This window comes from Belonocnema kinseyi, chromosome 1 (assembly GCF_010883055.1).
Source record: "Belonocnema kinseyi isolate 2016_QV_RU_SX_M_011 chromosome 1, B_treatae_v1, whole genome shotgun sequence".
Taxonomy (NCBI): domain Eukaryota; kingdom Metazoa; phylum Arthropoda; class Insecta; order Hymenoptera; family Cynipidae; genus Belonocnema; species Belonocnema kinseyi.
The window spans coordinates 129995820-130017233 of NC_046657.1; the positions used below are offsets into that span (position 1 = coordinate 129995820).

General features: G+C 34.8%; 1 protein-coding gene across 1 annotated transcript in view; it reads left to right on the forward strand.

The window, feature by feature from the left end:
* LOC117180033 (piggyBac transposable element-derived protein 3-like) overlaps positions 1-20790 on the forward strand; it is a 28705-nt gene extending 7915 nt beyond the window's left edge. Inside the window, exons 4-5 of the mRNA XM_033372326.1 lie at positions 18888-18912; positions 20666-20790. Coding sequence (XP_033228217.1) covers positions 18888-18912; positions 20666-20790 — 150 coding nt within the window. The remainder of the gene's footprint in view (positions 1-18887; positions 18913-20665) is intronic.
* The last annotated feature ends 624 nt before the right edge of the window (positions 20791-21414 follow it).

The window sequence follows — 21414 nt, forward strand, 5'->3', positions numbered from 1 at the left end:
TCGCCAGCCCAGCATCGAAATCTGAAAATATTAAAATCCCAATCTCTTCATTTTATTTCAAAGCAGATAGAGATATAAATAGAACAGCCGAAGTGTTCCGACTGGCAATCGTGCACCTTCGAGTTTTCAAATTCATAAGAGGAGAAATGGGTTGCGCGCGCAACGCAGGCATTTATATCGTCTCCTACCATATTCACACGGACATAGACGTGTCATAGTATTGGACCACGTGTCGTTTCAGATCTGGGATCACTGTCACAGTCTAATTTGAACGCAGCGCACTGTGAAAGTTTGAAATCGGATAATATCTTCAGTCTGTTCTTTGAGGGTGAAATCTCGAAATTTCACTAAAAGGCACTAAAATTTAAGATTTAGCAAAAATGGGCTTAAAATCGATACCGATGCCTTCCAAGGGTGACTTTATGATGAAAAGTCATCAGAGGGTACTTAGAGGTCCGTACCGAATCGCCAAAGCCACCCCCTGCTAATCCTCATGGAGGGGAAATGGCTCAAAATTGCGTATTTTCGAGAAAAACGCTTAAATACTTGTGCAGCTCCTAGCTCACTCAGCTCTACTACCTCGAGTGACCCAGAGCCCAACACGTGGAGGTGGCTGCGCATCGGGCTCCACCCACGCCCTACCCAAACAACCAACCATATGTAGTATGTGCTTATTTAAGTCTCAGAGTCATTAATTAAACCCACAAAGTCTTTTTTAGTGTCAAATAAGTTGACAGTTTTTCGAGAAAGAAGTGTGGCGCGTATCTGTCGGTCCCGAGCCTCGGGACCGATGCCTTGTCTGAACACCTCTGTTACCAGTATAACAGTTCTTTCCACCGCTACTTTGTGAAAAGGAAAGGATGTAAAGTTCCAGTCTGGTACCAAGCCATCGGCCATAGATAGCTTAGCGGTAAGTTCATCCTCTGTTATAGGAATTAAAACTGGAGGTACGGCAAGTGAAACATCTGCCTGTTCTCAATCAATCATTTCTATGTAATCATTAGCTCCAAAATTAATTTTTGGCACAATATTGTATCTAACAGTTGTCTGTTGCTAATGTTTTGCTTCCAGGATTTTGTTGAGTGCGTTTTGGCAAACGGTAAGACTAGGGTCGGTTACCATTCCAAGAAGTATATTTTCTGGCATGGCAGAAAAGCCGTTTGTCTGAACGCAAGTGTTTACCACATTTCGATACTTCAGAGAAAGAAACCTTGACAATTTAATTGCTTGGAAGAGGTGCAGACTCACATCAGCGATAGACTTATCCCGTCTGATGTGGAACCACTAAGGTACGTATACTGTGAGGAAGTATTCAACTAATACTTGCAGTTTGTTTGTGGGTCTTTTTGTTGATATGTAAAATCTCAGAATTCTATTTGCAGTTGTTAGCCAGCGAGCCATATTGATGGGGCCTATCTTCCGGGAGCCCAGCTCAGGAGAGCAAGCTCCGAACCGTATGGCATCCGATATCTCATAAAGATACCTTTGATCTGAGCTGAGATCCGTGAGCTGAATCTCAGGTAAGTCACACTCAACTTGTTTAAACTTTACAGCATCGAGGGTCTCACAAGTTAGAAGTTGTCCCCCTATTGGCCCTGAGTATTTGTTCGGACCAGAGGTAGGTCCGTCAATAAACACGAAAATACTTCTGAACGGCAGCTCATTGAAATGTAATAGACAGAAAACCCATTGCAAGGGACGATCAGATCGTTCCTCTAGTTGACGAATAATTCCTCCCTTCCAGCCCGTATCGTATTTGTACCGTCACAGCCCACGACTACCACTGCATCGAAGCCTCCATTCAGTTCTGTTGTGACGTCATTATAAATAGAATCACACTCATCTTGGACATGGCTCGATGGTATGACGACATGGCCTACGTATTTAGAACCTGGTTCGGCCACTAAAGATATGTGTTCTTTGTTAATAAATCCGGAGACTGTCAATGTTTCGTCTTTCCGACTCTCAAAGTATAAGCCACGAATAGAATCCTCATGGCCTGATTTCTCCTTCAACTTGGCGCCTATTTTAATTTTCTCGCGCCTTATCTTACTTTTATCTATGACTTGACACTCAGGTACTTTTTGAGAATCTATCCGGGGAGATCATGCCTGCTCGATTAGCAGCGAGAAGTACAGACGAGCTTAAATGTGCCGCAGACGGTTGACTTATACCATATCTTTGAGTAACTCCTGCTGCTTCAGATAAGTCAAGTCTTGTCTGCGATGATTTTTCTGTACAAGTCTGCGTGGTATGTCGTGAAAATCATCATCATCGGTAGAAGCATCAACCTTTACCTTAATTTCAGGAGGAGGATTATCACCTTCACCTTCCTTAAAGAAGGAATCTAAATCTACATCCATATTAATCGTAGAGAAGATGTGGAGGCCGATGCAGTAGGAACGCTTTTCCCACCCTCTCCCCGTTCAAGTCTGCCTCTTCTTGCATTACTTTCTGCTCTCTTATGTATTCTTTTTGTTTCAGAGACATCTACGCTGGCGATTCCCATGAGTCTTTTACCTCTTTGGTCAAGATAGAAAGCATGCTCTACGGCCCGAAACTTCTTTTCCTTGGGAAAGGAGCACCTAGAAAAGTCAACGCACTTACAAGCGGCTATGTTAAATAATTCAGAGCAGTACTCTTTAAAGGTGGCGATTTTCTTATCCTTATTACTTTGAGAAGTTGTTTTACTCTGCAATAAATTTTCAACGTAGTGTATTTTTTATGAAGATTTGTGAGACATTCCTTAATGCGCTGCTCTGAGACCGTTGGGATAGAAGCAGATCCCCAAATAACTATTAGTTTGGAACGGACTTCGTCGGCAATGTCTCCGAACGAAGGCTCCTTGCCTTTTTCTGAAAGACAGCCCTTTTGCCTTCGAATCTTCTAACAACATCGCAGAACGTCAGCCCTCGTTGGCAAAGCGTTCGGACCAAAATCTTTTGGATAGGGCACTGCACAAAGTCTCTCTTTGTGAATTTCGACATGCTGTGGCATACAACCCAAAGAGGGGAGTGCAGGCAGAACCAGAATCTCTACCACCAAAAGAACCAACGACGAGACAATGAGAAGAAGAAACTATAACGACAACGTCAACTAGCACCTGCGAGTGAACGAACATTAGGCGTGAGCCAACAGTACGAGCCATTGACGGGTTCTGACAAGTCTCGACAACGCTCGACCAGAGGGAGGGGGAGGGGAGAAGGAGACCGGTGACCGGGGGGGGGGGGTCCAGCTTCAGTGTAGGGGTGGAACAGGCGCTCGTGTGCTCGTAGACAGACATGACCCAGGGACCGCACAATTATTTGAACGTTTTACTCGAAAATACGCAATTTTGAGCAATTTCCCTCTTCTTGAGGATTGGCATGGGGTGACTTTGGCGACTCGGTACGGACATCTAAGTACCCTCTGATGACTTTTCATCGTAAAGTCACCCTTGGAAGGCATCTGTATCGATTTTAACCCCATTTTTTCAAAACCTTAAATTTTAGTGCTTTTTAGTGAAATTTCGAGATTTAACCCTCAAAGAACAGACTGAAGATATTATCCGATTTCAAAATTTCAAAATGCGCTGAGATTTGGATTGGACTGGACCACTTTTCCGCACCCAGGCGTTTCCTGGACGCACAATGTTGGTTTTTCGCACCAGCCTAATGTAGACCCTACTTTGAAGTTGCAGTTCCTTATTAGAACCTACTTTAACGCTATTTAAACTTATAGCCCCTTCTTTAAACTTTTAACTCCAAGAGAATAAAAGATTAGAAGTCACTTTGAAGCTGCAACACCTCTCTGAAGCTACTTTGAATCTTTAGAGCCTTTATTTTTATTACTCAAGATCCTACTTTACGCTGTTTAACCTCCCCTTCAATACTGGCCCTACATTGAATCTGTTTAGCTAAGAATGTTCGAACTTCATGAAAATAAAGTAAAAATTATTTTTTACTTGGGTTAATTGAACTTATTGGTCATCTTACCAAATGAATGTATACTCAATTAACAAAAATATTTAATTCAAGGCTTAACCTAAGGGTCATTAATTATTTATGTATAAATCAATAATTCTTTGCAATGCTTATAATTACAGAAAAATATTTTGTCCTAACGAAAAATGCTGAAAATTTGTATGAGATTGATATTCATCATGGAACATTACTAAATATTGTCGATTAATAAGTCATTATAATAATTTTTATCAATAATTAATGAAAGCGTGTGTATTCAACAGTCTTGTAGGTAATTGAGAATCACAACAAATTATAAGAATAACACATATTTTCTATCGTTAACATCAAATATTATGAATGAAATAAAAAATTTGAAAAATATATTAAAATCAATATTTAATAATTGTAATTAAATTTATTGATTGTTATTAGATTTTTATTAGAGTATTGTAGTTAATTTATTTGCAACATGATTTCATTGAGAAAATAATTTTTTTACAAGGAACGAAGTACCACTTTTCATAGTTTAGTCATTTTTGTACTAAAAAATAATTATTGAGAGTTTCTTAAACATTTTCTTAGAGAAATATAATTATTTACGTGTCTACCACTTGATTTAGTAGAAAAAATCATTTATTTGCGAGAAAAAATGTTTACTGGCTTAATTCTTTTATAATATTTATTGAAGAATATGAACGTCCAAATGTATGAAAAATAATTGACTACTTCTTTAAAATCATTGTATTCATTTAAAGAGTAAATAACACAGAATAAAATTTAAATATGTAGCCTCAAGTTCTTTTCAAGAGTATAACGTAGAATATCTTTAATGAACAGAACCAATTTATATTAAACTCTTCAAAAATCGTAAATTAAATTAAATTAAAATTAATTATTTAATTAATTGTTTTGGATTTAAAAAGATTATGAATCTTGAATTATTGGACAAGTGCTAATAATTTTTGTGCAAGAGATCCTAACGCGTTCCGTTAGCTAAATCGGTTAGGATGTTAGGCGTTTAGTAAATACTCAATGCGTGCGTGCGATCTCGGGTTCGTTTCTTTGACTTGCAGATTTTTCAGTGCACCATGCTTTAGGGTTATAATAAAAAAATTCCGTTAATATTATGTCCAAAAAATAATTCTTATTTTTATTTTATATCTTATTTTTATTCATCAATATTGATGTGAGATTATAGAGAACCTGCTTTCATTAGGGTCAAAATTACATTGAAATCGCTTCTTATTCAGAACCTATTTTACAGATTCCAGCGCCTACTAAGGTAGGAGTTAGAACTTCAAAGTAGGCCTAAATTCATCAAAATATACAGAATGATGACAATTTAAACTTAAACTTAGCAAAGAAAAACTAATAGTTTTGCCATATATTGAAGGTTACAGCAAATGTCTTTTTAGAATTAACAAAAAGTGTGACACCCAATTAGTTTTCTCAGTTGAACAGAAATTCAATAAAATATTACTTTAAAGCACAAAAAATAAAACAGAAAAGGGAAAAAATGCAACTGTATGTACAGACATACCTGTAAAAATTAAAAAAATTACTACAGTGGGAAAACTAGTAGACCATTGTATCTAAGAAATAGAGAAAACGAAAGATCTGTTGATAATAATTTACAAAATACAGTTTTGGCTAAACATCCTGATGAACACACACATAAGTTTAATTTTGATATTAATAAAGTTATTATTCTTGAATGTCAACCAAATTTAGACGATTGCCTTCTTCTAGAAATTATACATTTTCTACGCGACAATAACACAACTAATTTCAGAATAGACATTCAATGTCTCAACAATATTTACAATAAACTTATTTCTGAAATTCGCATTCCAAAATAGAAGTAGAATTTCAACTTGATTTGAATTTTACGCGGCATTTCTTTAGTTAAGTATATATAACCATGCATAACCTAACCTTCAAATTATCTATCAGTATCGCTGTAACTGTCTTTATCAATCAACTTGACAACAAATTCATGAACAGTACAAAAAAAAAAGAATGTAATAAAAAACCAACATAATCTCAAGGATGCTTTCCTATAAGGTCATAATGACTTTTATCCAAATACTAAATATAAAATTTCGAAATTAATAACCTAACTCTTTCATAAATCATTTACGTTTCAGATGAGCCTTAAAAAGGACCTCAAATACAGGTTGAAACATATCGGAAAATTTTTTATAATAAACAATTTTTCAACACCAAAAAAGCATTATAGGCCTTAAGAAACATTATATAGTAGCTAATCAATCTTCTGATGTTTCGTGTTTAGATACTGGTTTTCGATATTTTAATTTTTCCCTTCTTGTGTATAAAACAAAGAAAGATGATATCTAGCACGTCACATTATATACCATTTTTTCGTCTAGAAGAGATGGGAAATTTGAATTATTATCAAGTTTACGCATTTTTTACATGTTATACTCTCGCACGCGCATTCTTACTGTATCTTGAAACCCACTCATAATTTTTGTCTAAAGTAAACATATTCAGCTAGATTTCGCGATACGGAGAAGATCCCTAAGTCGCAGTTTATTTACGAAAAATTAGACTTCAATATTTGTGTAATTTTGCTTAATTATGGAAACTCTACCGTGAATTGTAGTAAGGACTGGTATCTTTAATTATTATAAATGAATAACAAATTAACAGTAGAACCATAAATATAAAGCTTCAACAAAATAATTGAATGCTATACCAGACAACATTTTTTTCCAGCAAAAATGTTGCATTTTCAATAAAAAATTATGAATATTTTACTACAAGAAAAAAATTTAATCCAAAAGAACGAATTATTAACAAAATATATGCATTTACAACCAACTAGTTAAACTTCATACGAAGAAAGACCAATTTTTGATCAAAGATATAAATTTTCATCTAAATTCAGGAATACTAACCAAGAATATATCATTTTTAGTAAATTCGTAGCTTAAATTTAAATTAAGTAGTTGAAATTTTAATCCAAAAATATAATTTTTGACAAAAAAGTTAATCTTTAATCAAATAGGTAAATTTTTAATGATATAGAATTTTATTTCCTACACAAAAAGGAATTGTAAACGAAAAAAATTGTATTAAAAAAAATGAAATTTCGACTAAAAGTATTGAATTTCTAAATCACAGAGAAAATACACTAACAACAGAGGTAAATTTGAAAAAAAATCAGTCAAGAATAATAATACATTTTAATCAGAGTGATAAATTTTCTATAAAAAATGAAATCTTATACTGAATAGTTCAATTTTTGACAATAAAGGTAAAGATTTAATGTCTTATTATATTTTTTCTCTATAACTTACCTTCCTTGTTGAAAAACCTGCTTATTTTGTTAAAACTTCAATCGTTTTATTAAAAATTAAACAACTTTGTATGCAAAATCATTATTTCTGGAGGAAAACGCTTCTTTTGAATATGAAAGTTAATCTATTTTGATAAAAAATTACAATATTTTGTGGAGAAGTAGTCTATTTGTTTAAAATCTATATTTGCGAGTTGAGAACTCAACTATTTCGTTGAAAATTCTGTTTTTTTTTTCTTCAAATTTTGTTTGTTTAAAAATGTTACATTTTATTGTAAGGACCTATTTCATTATTTTACTGAATTGCATTGATTGAATAAATTCTCTACATATTCGAATTTCCAATGAACAAGAATGGCTATTACCAAATTGTTAAATTTTAACCTAATACTAAAAATTGTAATAAAAAAATTTGAATTCTGAACGAAAAATATAATTGCAGACATTTCAAATAATAAATATTATCTTTTAATTAAATATAATTCGATTTTCATCTATAGAAATAAAATTTCAACTATAATAATGAACCTTTATATAACCTTTTGAGCAAAAAATATCATTTGCAAATTTTATAGTAGTTTGAAAATGTACCCCTATTGGTAAAATTTTTGTCGTGATTCACTCATTAAATAAAAAGATTTACGTTCGAAAAATGATTGTTGAATTTAGGGATGTTTACCCATCAGATTGCGTACGATTCTCATATTAACTTCATCATATCACCTTGGGGTTTGATAACAAAATTTAACATTACCCACTTGAAACATTCCTATTGTTGAAATTTCACAAATGAAAAAAAAATCTGGTGATCTTACACTCTTTTTTGATGGAAGATAAAACTCTTTGGTTAAAAAATCCTGTTTTGCATACAAGATTTAACTCGGTTGAAACTTTATATTTTTGTTTGAAACTACATCTCTTTTGGTATGACTTAAGGCCATGTCACGAGAGGGTCACGTGACCAAACCTGGTCTTCGATTTTTCTTTCCCAACTTACGTCTAAACGAAAAGAGGTATCGCTCTGAAAGTTTGGGAAAAGAAAGAGGAGGTAATAAAGTCCATGCCTCTGCTTTGTTCCGGTGGAAATTTTGAGAAAAAATTTTTTTGAAGAAAATACAAGTGGAAGTTTTCTTTCCCAACTTACGTCCACACGGAATAAGACATCGTGTTAAAAATTTGGCACGATAAATGGAAGGCATGCAAGAATTTGTCTCTGGTCCTAAATTATTAGAATAGTGAAAAAAGTTTTTTTTTTAATTTCTATTTTGAAGAAATACCGACCGTGCTGTCGTCAAACCCTGCAAGCATGGAGATAGGAAACACGGGACTAGGCATGCCATCCTAACTTGGGCGAGCGGGGTTGAATCCACGGGAGGGGGGAGAATTCCATGAGTGGGGAGAGCCGCAATCTTACGATATGCCATTTGATTATGCGCACGAGCATTTTTGCCGACAAACTGTGCATGAAAATATAAACATGTGGGCGCTGCTACGTTTGTCACGGGACATCAAAAGGTGGCGAACCTGCCCCCTCATTGCATCACCCCCGCAATGGCACGCCTAGTCCCTTGTTTCCTATGTCCATGCCTGCAAGCAATTTGCAATGTTGTCAATGGGCCAGTTATGAGGTTTATATTGATCAAAGTGGGACAAAACAACAAAAATCACTCACGAACATTATGCGCCAATAATGCAAAAACTAATGTTTGCACTTGAAATGCAAATAAACATATTTGGTCTGACATACGTATCAGTCTCGTATCAGCTGTGTCAAAGCAGCACTAGCGCAGCGAGTAGACAACTCTGAACTTCTAAAGGTCTGTGTGTAAAACAGATTGCATGATTACCGTCAGAGAAAGTTAAAAGTCAAACTTCCGCTGTAAAACCTAAACGTGTCCGTCGATAACACAGTCACACAAAAAAAAGTGTGCGGATCTGGTAACAAGACACACGTATTCCTATGGATTTTGGGGCGCTCAATTCAAATTCGGTATCAGAAATCACCCATCACGTCATGGTTGAGCCATAACCTCCAAAAATGACGAAAAATCATGCACTGAGGCAAATAGATTTCAAAATAATGCCAGTGATGCAAATTTTCACTTCCAAAAACATGTAGACAACTGTGAAGGATCAACCCTTGCCTGATATCAACTTATTTAACATAACTTTACCCAACAGAACCTGACCTCACCTACCCTGAATTAACAGAAATTTATTGAACTACACGTAAAGCTCTGGAAGCATATTTTCCTAGTAGCAAATGTGTGCTACAACGAATGGGTCAACTCGAGTCTAACTTAGAAATAAATCTAGCCTAGCCTAACCTAACCTAACCTTACGAAACACAATTTAACTGACTGTGTTGTCCCGTTGCGTTTGCGGTGCCGTTCGAATCAGCTTGAGCTTAACCTGCAAAAAGGACAAACCCATCCTAACCTAAAAAAACCTGACCTAACCTAACCTAAGCTAACTTAACTTCACGTAACACAATTATACTCATTGTGTTGTCCCATTGTGTTTGCGGTATCGTTTCATTCAGCTTCGGCTTAACCTACATAGAGGTTTAACCTATCCTAACCTAACAAAACCTGACCTAACCTAACCTAGCCGAATGAGATTCAACCACACGTGTAGCTTTGTAAGCGTACGGTTCTCAGTCTTAAATGTGTGCTATATTTAATAGATTATCTCGATCTTAACCTACAAATGAATCTAACTCAACAGAACCTAACGAAATTTTGCTTAACGCAACACAACTTAACTTAAGTGTTCCCGTTGTAACACAATAAAATTCATTTCATTGTACTACAGGTGGTTAAAAATTTAAACGCACATTACTCATTTGAAGAAACTTAGAACTACAAGTAGAATTGACTCCATTTAAATTAACCTGACAAGGTCTGTATCAATTGAAATGCAGAATTGTAACTTAAACAAGCAAATGAATAAGAGTTTTATTCAAAATTTTTTTCTCTCTGCTTTTTTTAGACTTAAGGGATATATTTATACTATCTTTCGTGTTTACATTTTATCTTGCTTTTTATCGTAATTAAATTAATTTATAGACCTACTTCAGTCTATTTTCTGCCTGCTATAACGTGTCCTTTTTTCTTCGAAGGAACGTTGCAAAAGGGTTACGCTTACGTTTAGGACCGACATTCGTTTCCCTTTTCGATATACAGCAAATATCAGCCATTATGACCTCGTCCCATCTACCCTGATATCGTTGCTCCATCACTTTTATGTCTTGATGAAAACGTTCCCCTTGTTTTTCGCTGAAATCACCAACATTTTCTGGGAACTTATCCAGATGGGAATCTAGAAAGTGAAGTTTTAAATTCATCAAGTAGCCTAACTTTTTGCAGTTTCTTATCATTTTCGCAACAATATTCTCGTAGTCTGGACTTTTTTGTTACCGACGAAATTTGCGTTTACTGCTTTAAAACTTTCCTAAGCGTCCATTTCAATTTTCGTCATGTGGCTCACGAAATTTGTATCTCTTGTCAATATTCGAATCTGTGGTCCATCAAAGACTCCTTCTTTCAATTTAGCGTCTGAAACATTAGGGAATTTAAGGGATATATACTTATAGCATTGTCCATTTTTGTCTAACACTTTGACAAATTGCTTCATGAGCCCAAGCTTTATGTGGAGGGATGGTAGTAAAATTTTTTCTGGATCAACGAGGCTTTGGTTGATGATATTATGAGAACCATGTTTGAATGAGTCTCTGAAAGGCCAATGTTTTTTGCTGTAATTATTGGCTCGATCTCTGCTATTCCAAAGTCATGTAAAGCATGGCTCTCTCGTGAAACCCGATTATTGGCCTAATATCCTTGTTATGATTTTGAGATCACCACATATTTGCCATTTGTGATTCGTGTAATTAACTTTTTCAAGAAACATTTTTACATTGTTATATTCTTCTTCGATGACCGTTGAGTGAGCTATAGGGATAGGAGCGTAAATATTCGTGTTATGCAGTAAAACAGCCTAAATGCTGCATTTTGACGAATCAATGAAAAGTCGCCATTCTTCGTCTCTGTACACATTTTTCTTTAAGTGGTTCATTAGTCCGTTAACGTCAGTGCAGTACACTAAAGACGTCTCTTCGTCTTTAACGAAAAACTTTCTGAATTCTTTGTCCCTGTCGTGATATAATGAAAATTTTGTCTTTGGCTCTAGAAGATTTCTTCTTTTTAGAAATGAAGCGTCTAATTCACCACCGTCTTTCGGTAATCCAAGATCTCTAATAAAATCATTCAGTTCTAGTTGCGACACTAATATTGGAACTATTTTCTGTTCGATCACTGGTTTCACTACCGTCTCCATGACGTTGATTTTCAACTTCGATTCTATCATCTTCTAAAGCGCTTAAATCAGTCTGGCGTGCATTTTTATTGATTTCAATTGCTCTTGTGACTGTGCACACATGAATGTACGAAATGTTATTTTTATTTTTGGCGTTGAACCCTTTGACGGAATTCATGCAAAAGTAGCAGTCCTTCGCAAAAACGGGTTTTTTCCACGTGGTTGGTTCAGAGTACTTTCGGTAGTTTTCGTTGTTTGAATTTTTTAGACGATACAACATACGTCTGCAGGAATTGCAAATGACGTGAGGAACCCATTTTGTTTCTTAGTGCAGCAATTTATGGTCAAAGCACTTTTCGTAAAGACTTTTCACTTCCTCGTCGATTGATTTTCGCAAACTGCTCACTTCATATTTACTGCAAATGTCACAAAATGAATCTGAGCTATTCTTGCAGGCATGCGATTGGGAAATGCTCGCGGTTTTTTTTTCTTGTAGCATGAGACTCTACACCAACCAAGTGATCCATTGATGAAGAGCTACGGTTGCATGTTGACGACGTCGGAGAGCCCACTTTCCCACCCTGACCAGACGCTGATACTGGGGGTTTTCCCTGCATCGTCATACATTTTTCACCTGTGTCTGCCATGACGGCATGAACGCCGTTTACCCAGGGACTCAGCCAATGTGCAACCGTTACTCACCGTCACCACGTGGAGGTGCCCAGGTTACAGACACAGGCGAGTAATGCTAGCAACAAGCGGTTACGAAACTCCAGACATTTACTGCTATTAATGTCAAAATATGAAAGTACGCAAGAACAGGGTTGCCAGAGTAATCGGTTGGGTTAGGTCAGGTTTTGTTAGGTTAGGATAGTTTAAACCTCTATGTAGGTTAAGCCGAAGCTGAATGAAACGGTACCGCAAACACAACGGGACAACACAATCAGTTTAATTGTATTTCGTGAGGTTAGGCTAGGTTAGGCAAGGTTAGATTTATTTCTAGGTTAGGCTCGAGTTGACCCATTCGATGTAGCACACATTTGCTACTGGGAAAATATGCTTCCAGAGCTTTACGTGTAGTTCAATAAATTTCTGTTAATTCAGGCTAGGTGAGGTCAGGTTCTGTTGGGTAAAGTTAGGTTAAATAAGTTGATATCAGGCATGGGTTGATCCTTTACAGTTGTCGACATGTTTTTGAAGTGAAAATTTGCATCACTGGTATTATTTTGAAATTTTTTTGAATTAGAGCATGATTTTTCGTCATTTTTTGAGGTTACGGCTCAACCATGACGTGATAGGTGATTTTTGATACCGAATTTGAATTTAGCGCCCCAAAATCCATAGGAATACGTGTGTCTTGTTACCAGATGCGCACACTTTTTTGTGTGGCTGTGTAATCATTATTTGCATAAATAAATTTTTTTCTTCCTCCAACTCTTTGCAAGGCCACAAACGATCCTTTATTATTTATTAACATTAATATTATATTTTTTAATATGAGTGAAAAAATATTGATCTTAGAACTGACTTGATTAGCTGTTACACTCATCACATGGTCTTAAATCTTTTTTTATTTAAAATTAATATCTTATTTGTTTGCATTATCAATGATTGCATTGTAGTAATTATTGCATGTAATTATCGCATTTAGGAAAATTGTCGTAAATATGTCGTAACAATGTCGTGAAATCATCGCCGAATTTTGTTCCCACTGGGTGAGCAGCAATGTCCAGATGCTATCGAAAAAAATATTTGCATCAATTTTACAACCAGTGCTTGAAAACATTAAAGCTCAAAAGGTCCTTTCAAATGCATTCCGTGCTTGTAGATTATATCCTGTTAACCCTGACGCACTAGATTACCCGTGTAGAAATTCAAAGGGGGAACTAGTCTGGCTCCCGACTATTTGACCCAACTTAAAGTCAGGGACTAGTCGGGTCATCTAACTAGCCCCCGACCAGTAGCCTCACGGCAGATGAGTCGGGGGCTAGTCAGGTAACCCGACTTATCCAAGTCGGGTCCTGATCGGGTACTAGCAGGGGTCATATGATAATACATCGTGTGGGATATTAACCAAACTCCCCAAAATTTGTGGAACATTCCCTAAAAGTTTGTCAAAATACTTATTATTTACGGAAATCTCCATGCACTTTTTTGAAATATTTAAAAGTGCTAAAATTTACCCAAGATTTAATGGGAAATATATCCTACGCTTAAAAATTCATACATTTATGCAACTAAAATTCCCAAAAATTTGTGAAATATTAATAAAAAAAAAACGTCAGCTGGAACGCAGCAATGCAAGAGCTTCACTCTGAAGGAACCGCCTTGTTGGTTACGGTACTCTCTGTTTTAGATAATTATGCCTTGTTACTTGTGGACTGCTGTCTTAAACACTCGACGTGCCATTTCTGTGGCGCGAAAAGCGGCACGTCGCGCCCTTACGGATTTATTCTAAAGCTACCAGTCTAGAACCACAAGACTAAAGTGAATAAGGTGGTAGTGAAATCTGAACTGTATCGTGATGAATGGTTTACAACTATTATACTGCTCTTTACTGATCAATCAAAAACTTTTTCTCTTTCCAATTTCAACCACCTGAAGGATTAGACTTTATTTACATATAGCAAACCTTTCAGATGAATTCAAAAATAAGCATCTATACAAATTTAGAGTCTCATGACTTCCGGCGGACTTCTCACCTACATCTATATGTATCTTTTCCAATATGGATTTTCTTAAAACTCTATACAATGGTATTTATAAATGTTCCTAGAAATTCCCAATTTTCTAAAAAAATACTACAAAAAAAATAACATTATGCCTTTTTGTAGATTTTGATCGTTGTTTTTATAAAAAGATGATTTTCGTATAAAAATTATTTATTGAAAATGTTTGAGATGACTTTAACATTAAAACGAGGAGTGTTCTAAAAGTAAGTTTCCCTAGTCTGCCGTTTTGCCCCAGCGCCATCTAGCGAGCTGGGACCGAACATAGTTTTGGTTTAATGCATGAGCGTGCAAATAGTGCGTTGGTGGCTACATATTTTCTCGAGGGACGCGGAGAAGTGCATGATGAGCAGCGTGCAGGCGGCCAAAAACCGCCATTACAGATGGCGCAGTCGCAGCAGTCAAAAAAATCATTTTGGCGGATAGGCGCTTTACAATTGACAGAATTTTGGACTCAATGCCTCCTGAAATTAATATTTATAGAACTTCAATCCACACAATCATAACAGATCATCTTGGTTACCGTAAAGTTTGTGCGAGGTGGGTCTCACGCCTGCTTTAAGATCATCACAATCAAAAAAGACTACTCTCGAGATCTCACACTAAGTGACTTTTTTCTTTTTCCTAAGTTAAAGGAAAGTTTGGGTGGCCATCACTTCAATTCAAGTGGTGAAGTGAAAGACTTTGTTAAATTATTCTTTAAAAAACAGGGCACGGATTTTTATAAACAAGGAAAAATAAATACATATGTTACTTTAACCTAAAAATTGTGTTTTGCTTTTTTCCCGGAGCAGGGAAACTTACTTTTTGAACACCCCTCGTAAATCTTTTCTCCAAAAAACTGTGCTTTAGGATAAAAAAATCATTACGCTTCGTTAGATATTATCTCATTTGATAAGACCTCACTGAAAACTCAAACACAAGAATAACCCGACTAGAGTCCCACTAGCTTCCGACCAGAGCCTGAAGATTACCTGCAAGGAAATTAGTGAACAAAAAGGCCCGACCATTCTTGACCAACCACCGACAAGGCCCCGACTGAAATTTTGACAACAAAAAGCCCAAATAGTCCCCGACTAGTCCTTGAGTGGATACTTTGTCAAAATTAATAACCCGACTAGCCCCCGATTAGTGCCCGACTTGTAATAGGGCCAAATGGGGTTATTTCCACACGGTTACACAAAATTTCTTTTGAAAAACTCTTCTTTAAACGGAGATTTGGGGTTAGTAGAATCTGGACTGCACATGTTCTAAATGAATCTATTTTTTCTTTCTGGATATCTCAAAAGCAAAAAACAGTTAGAAAAGAGTGAGTACCTAATCTCTAAAATTGTTCCTCAGATTGAGGCCCTGTAACGTCCTTCTCTGCAGTCAACGTACCCGAGCCTTAAGTTCCATATTTGTTAGAAAACTGTGAGAACCTAACCTCTCAAGTTATTCCGGAAATTAAAGCTACTCTAAATTCTTTAGGTTCGGTGAAGGTAACACCTTTATTTCATTAAAGTATAGTTAATGTACTCAAGTACATTTGAAACACACCTGCGAATCGCTAAAAACTGATTTTAAGAAAACTTACATTTTTCACAAAGACTGGGACAACGTCTCACGATTAAGAGTACATGACAGATTTGGAAATTACGATGACTGGGACATCGGTGCTTTTTTTTGCTTTCATTTGTTCATAAATAAAAAGGTGTATCAAATATAATGTAAAAAGAATTTTTAAAATATTCTAGGGTGTTTAATGTTTCAATCAGTACCAATCATTTTTTAAATAATCCTTCCAAAACAATTTTCTACATATTTAAATTTCATGAAATCTCTTATGGCCACGGAAACTGGAACGTTTACCTTAACTCCCCAGCTCAGAAACGAATAACTGATTTTCAAATTTTTGAAGAATTCGTTGAACGTTTTCTAATTTATCTGTATATATTTTTACAATATACAGTCACATTGGACGCTTGTGTGAACACGTAGTGACGTTCATGTGGAGTGGTACATGAAAGTCTGAATAAATTCGCGGTAACCGGAATTCGAATATCTTTACTTCAAAAATTTTCCATTTTATTTTTTTATTTTTAAATAAAAGATTTTTTAGATGCAGTATTAAAGACTTCAACCATTAAAAATTAAAAGCGCTTGAAGTAGAACATTTTTTATAACAAAATTTTGTATTTTATTAACGGTAAATATAAATCAATTATTTCGGAAATAAATCTCTACTTTAAGTATTAAAAATTTAATAATAATTTATTTGACAACACGATTCTAAATACGCAAAAAATTCAAGAATTTTCACTTTAAAACGATAAAAATTAAATAGTTTCGAATCAAAAGTCTTAGTCATTAATAACATTTCCATTTTAACATTTTCATTTTTCAATATTAAATTTATCAAATTGAGAAGAATTATTTAATATTTAGCAATATTTACCTGTTTATTAAGAAGGAATAAATTGAAAGCAAACATTTTAAAAGTAAACAATTTAAAACTGAGTTGTTTTACATATGAAACCTTTAATCGTTAAAATCTCGAAGAAATTTGAAATTTAGAATGTTATAATTTTGATTGTATAATAATTAGTTGTTTCCCAGACGTTAAATTAAGAAATGTTACATCCCGAAATTCTTTACATAATTGAACACTTATCATTTGTAGAAAAAATTTGAGTAATTTCGAGAGATATTTCGAGGTTTTGAAAAGATTCAGAATTAACTTAAAATTTGAAATGATTTCAAATAATTTAACAAAGCGTGTGTATCGACAAAATTTGACTATTCATACCGATATTTACGTGCTTATAGCCAAATCCTAATTTAAAACTAAATGTAGATTTTTGAAAACTTCAAAGAAAAATTTAAAAAGCTTTTTAAAAAATTGTGAAAGGATTGAGAACAGTAAAACACTGGAAGATTTTGAGAAAAATTTGAGGCATTTTCTAAAAATTGTAGGAAAAATTCGATTAGTTTCAAAACTTATTTAGAATTTCTGAAGAAATTTCTTAAATGATTTCTTAAAATGTAAAACTACTTCTAGATTTCTCAAGATTTTGAGGCTTTTCAAGGATATTTAAATAATTTAAAATGAAAGTGACTGATTAGAGCATTGAAAATAATATCGTGGACTTATACCTTTGGAATAGAATCTGAATCTTTAAAATCTATAATTTATGAAGGTTAAAAGTTCCGAAATCTCCAGTTTTTCTGTATTTCATTTTAAATTATTCAATAAAAAGTGTTAGTACCTTACATTTTCACGTGCAAATTTCAAAAATATAGTTTTAATGCGTTGAAACATGTAACGTGAAATAGATTGTAGAATAAAGAAATCTAAACATGTCGGTCAATAAACTAACTTACACTGCAAGCTGTTAAAAATTTATGAAAGTTACAAATAAAAACATTAAATTGGCAATCACAAAATATTAAGATAATTCAACAAGACAAAAAGTATCCTATCATTTAAGTTGAACCAAATTACATACAGTGTACAAAATTTCATCAAGATCGTTTAAATAATTTCAAAGCTTAGTTGCGACAAACATCGTGATATGAGATTTAAATATACATATTGTAACACTAGAGTTTTAGGTGTTGCCTGTATACAGGCAAAAATAGTATTTCCTGTGTGATCCTTCTGAAAGTAGCATCTCACAGGAGAAACGCTGTAGCGCAAACTCCAGTAACTCCTCAGTGGGCACGAAATTTGGCGACGTCTTTACGACATCGTTAAGACATCTTTACGGCGTTCTTACGACATCCTATGTCAATGTCGCTAAGGCGACTGTACGATATCGTAAATATGTCGTATGACCTGTCGCTGACTTTACGATATCGTAAAGACACTGTAATGACATGGACACAGGGTGTCGTAAAGTTGTCGTAAAGATGTCATAATGATGTCGTAAAGACATCGCCAAATTTTGTGCCCCTTGGGTCTCTCCTCGACGACGTTATGTAAGTTCGAGAAGGGAGAACTGGAAACAGGCTTAAAAAAAGGGCAACCCAGCTTAAAAATATACTTCTGGATATTTGTGTCTGAAAAGCACATGTCACAGGAGCGAGTCCGTAGGAGAAGCCCAGAGCCTAAACACTCTGGAACTTTTCCGATCATTCGCTTTTTAAAAATAATAAAATTTCAAGATATTGAAATCTTATACGAATTGAGTTCTCTCTAAGAGTGCCCAGTGGGATAATCCCCCCTGAAGCTGTCGAGAAAAGAGACCTAATTTGAAAGCGATCTTTGCAAATCAGAAGTAAAATCTCAGAATTTATTATATTTTATGAGTGTTTCCGAGTTTGCGACCTATCTAAAATTTCTGTTGGGCAAAAGTCCCTCTTTACAAACCGTGATTAAATTCATGAGATTATTATTTGAAGGCTGAAGACTCGCATTTATTTGCAAAGATTTTATCCTCAAGATACTTTCTCTGTTTTCTCTGAGCGACTACAGGCACAATCCCTGTTACTCCGTCGGTAGAAACAGAGTTGACATATTTGTGACTAGTCCGGACGCCATACCACTTCCATCGGATTCGCGTTTGATATGCAATGTTGTTCATGATTCTTTTTCAGGCTGATCTCCTGATTCCGAATCTGCGTGAGACCCCTCTGGCATTTATGGCGTTCTCGAGATATAAGCGATTAATTAAATTTTCATGATCAATTAATTATTGAATTACCGTTCAATATTTAAAAAAAATTTCTTTTGCATTATTGTAGAGGAAAATAAGAGGAATTAAAGTTGTCCTTTGTGTGCTGAGTAATATTATTTTGTTTAAAAAAAGTTTTTTTATAATCGAAAATATGAGTTGAAATAAACCATTTTTATAATAGACGCTATTTCTCTAAAGTTAATAATGTGAAAGATAGAAGGGTTTTAATTTAATAAGAACGAAAAATAACTTTTAATCAATAGTCCTGCTCCTCGACAGTGATTTGTTTGATTACGAAACGTTTCATACAGAACTGTTCTTTACTCTATAATAAATACATTTTCATATAAAGTCGATGCAAAATTAATTATTTTGATATAATTAGGCATCAATGTTTAAACAATCTTTTTAACTTGACACAGCCTCATGGGAAAAAGATATTAAGGAGTCAAAATTTGTATAGTGCTTCTTGTAATCTCTCTGAAACCAGTGATATCATTTGTAATCGAAATCTATTAATATTCGCACCTGTAGAGGTAATGAAAATATCTTAAATAAAATGGCTTCTAACTTTGTTTCTGTGCGTCCTGCGAGATTGGGATAAAGTTCAAATGATACAAAAATTGAATTGGAATCCATTCATAATATTATTTTTTTTAAATTTTGATTCCCTGTAGAATTATGAATGATAACTTTTTAATTTTTTCTGACGTGGCCTGTCATTAAGTGCAATAGGCTGGCTACTCCCTGGGGGGGGGGGGGGGGGGGGTGGCACGGGCACGGTTTGAACCTTCGGTGCACATGTTCGCGCTACGTGCCCGTGCCAGCCCACCAGGGAGTAGCTAGCCTATTGTACCTAATGCCAGGCCATCTCCAGAAAAAAAAAGATTATCAATGATAATTCTTCAGGGAATCAAAATTAAAAAATATATATATCATGAATGGATTCCAATTCAATTTTTGAATTATTTGAACTTTATCCCAACCTCGTAGCACTCATAGAAACAAAGTTCAAAACGATTTTATTTCAGATATTTTCATTACCTCTACAGGTGCGAATATTAATAGATTCGATTACAAATAATATCACTGGTTTCAGAGAGATTACAAGAAGAACTATGCAAATTTTGACTCCTTCATATCTTTTTCCCGTGAGGCTGTGCCAAGTTAAAACGGTTGTTTAAACAGTGATGCCTAATTATATCAAAATAATTAATTTTGCATCGACTTTATACGAAAATATATTTATTATAGAGTAAAGAACATTTCTGTGATAAACGTTTCTTAATCAAACAAAACACCGTCGAGAAACAGGACTATTAATTAAAAGGTATTTTTCGTTCGTAAATTAAAACCCTTCTATTTTTGAAATTATTAACTTTCGAGAGATAGCGTCTATTATGAAAATCGTCCATTTCAACTCTCATTTTCGATTATAAATCCACTTCTTTTAAATCAAATAATATTACTCAGTACACAAAGGATATTAATCTGTTTCCATTATTTTACCTATTAACGCTTTTTTCCAAAAACTATTGATCGCATGGAATGAGTGCCAGGACAACTTTTATTCCTCTTCTTTTTTTCTACAATAATGCAAAATCATTTTTTCTTTAAATATTTAACGGTAATTCAATAATTAATTGATAATGAAAATTTAATTGATCGCTTATATCTTAAGAACGCTATAAATTCCAGAGGGGTATCACGCAGATTCGGAATCAGGAGATCATCCTGAACAAGAATCAGTAACAACATTGCATATCAAACGCGAAGCCGACGACCCAAGTGTCGGTAGAAAATTTTGTATTGAAGGCTCGTAGGCACTCGTCCTCTGATTTCCTGCCTTTCGCTAAGGTGCATCAATAAGGAAACCGACTGTCAGACCGAGTGGCCCGAGACCCTCGTTGCGTAAGCGAACGACAGGCAGTATAAAAACAAAAGGGCTAATTGTTGTCTATTGTATTCACCTGGGATTATCCCAAATTGACCACACGCAGTGGCAATAGTATTATTAACTAAAGTCAGGAAGTGACAAATACGGTTAATAGACCCATTTCTGAGCTGTCAGGTGTTCTGCGTGAAAAGGTGTTTACCTTGAAGGGAAGTGTCATTGAACCTTCAGACTGTGTATATTTTCTTGTAAAATAACAAATATTTTATTTACCATAAGAGTGAATGTATGTATTATTCTTGCAGACAAATAATAAGACAATCATAACCTTAGAGTTCAATTTGATTTTTATATAGTTTAGTAGTACATTTAATCGTTAAATCATACGAACCTTCTTAGATTAGGGATCAGAAATCATTGTACTTTGATAGGATAGCTCAGGTGTATTGAACAAATCAATGTTTTGCTAAGAGAATATTATTCTTTCTCCATGAGAAGTCCTTATTAGATAATCCTGCTAAAAGTCAACGGTTACAATATATATATATATATA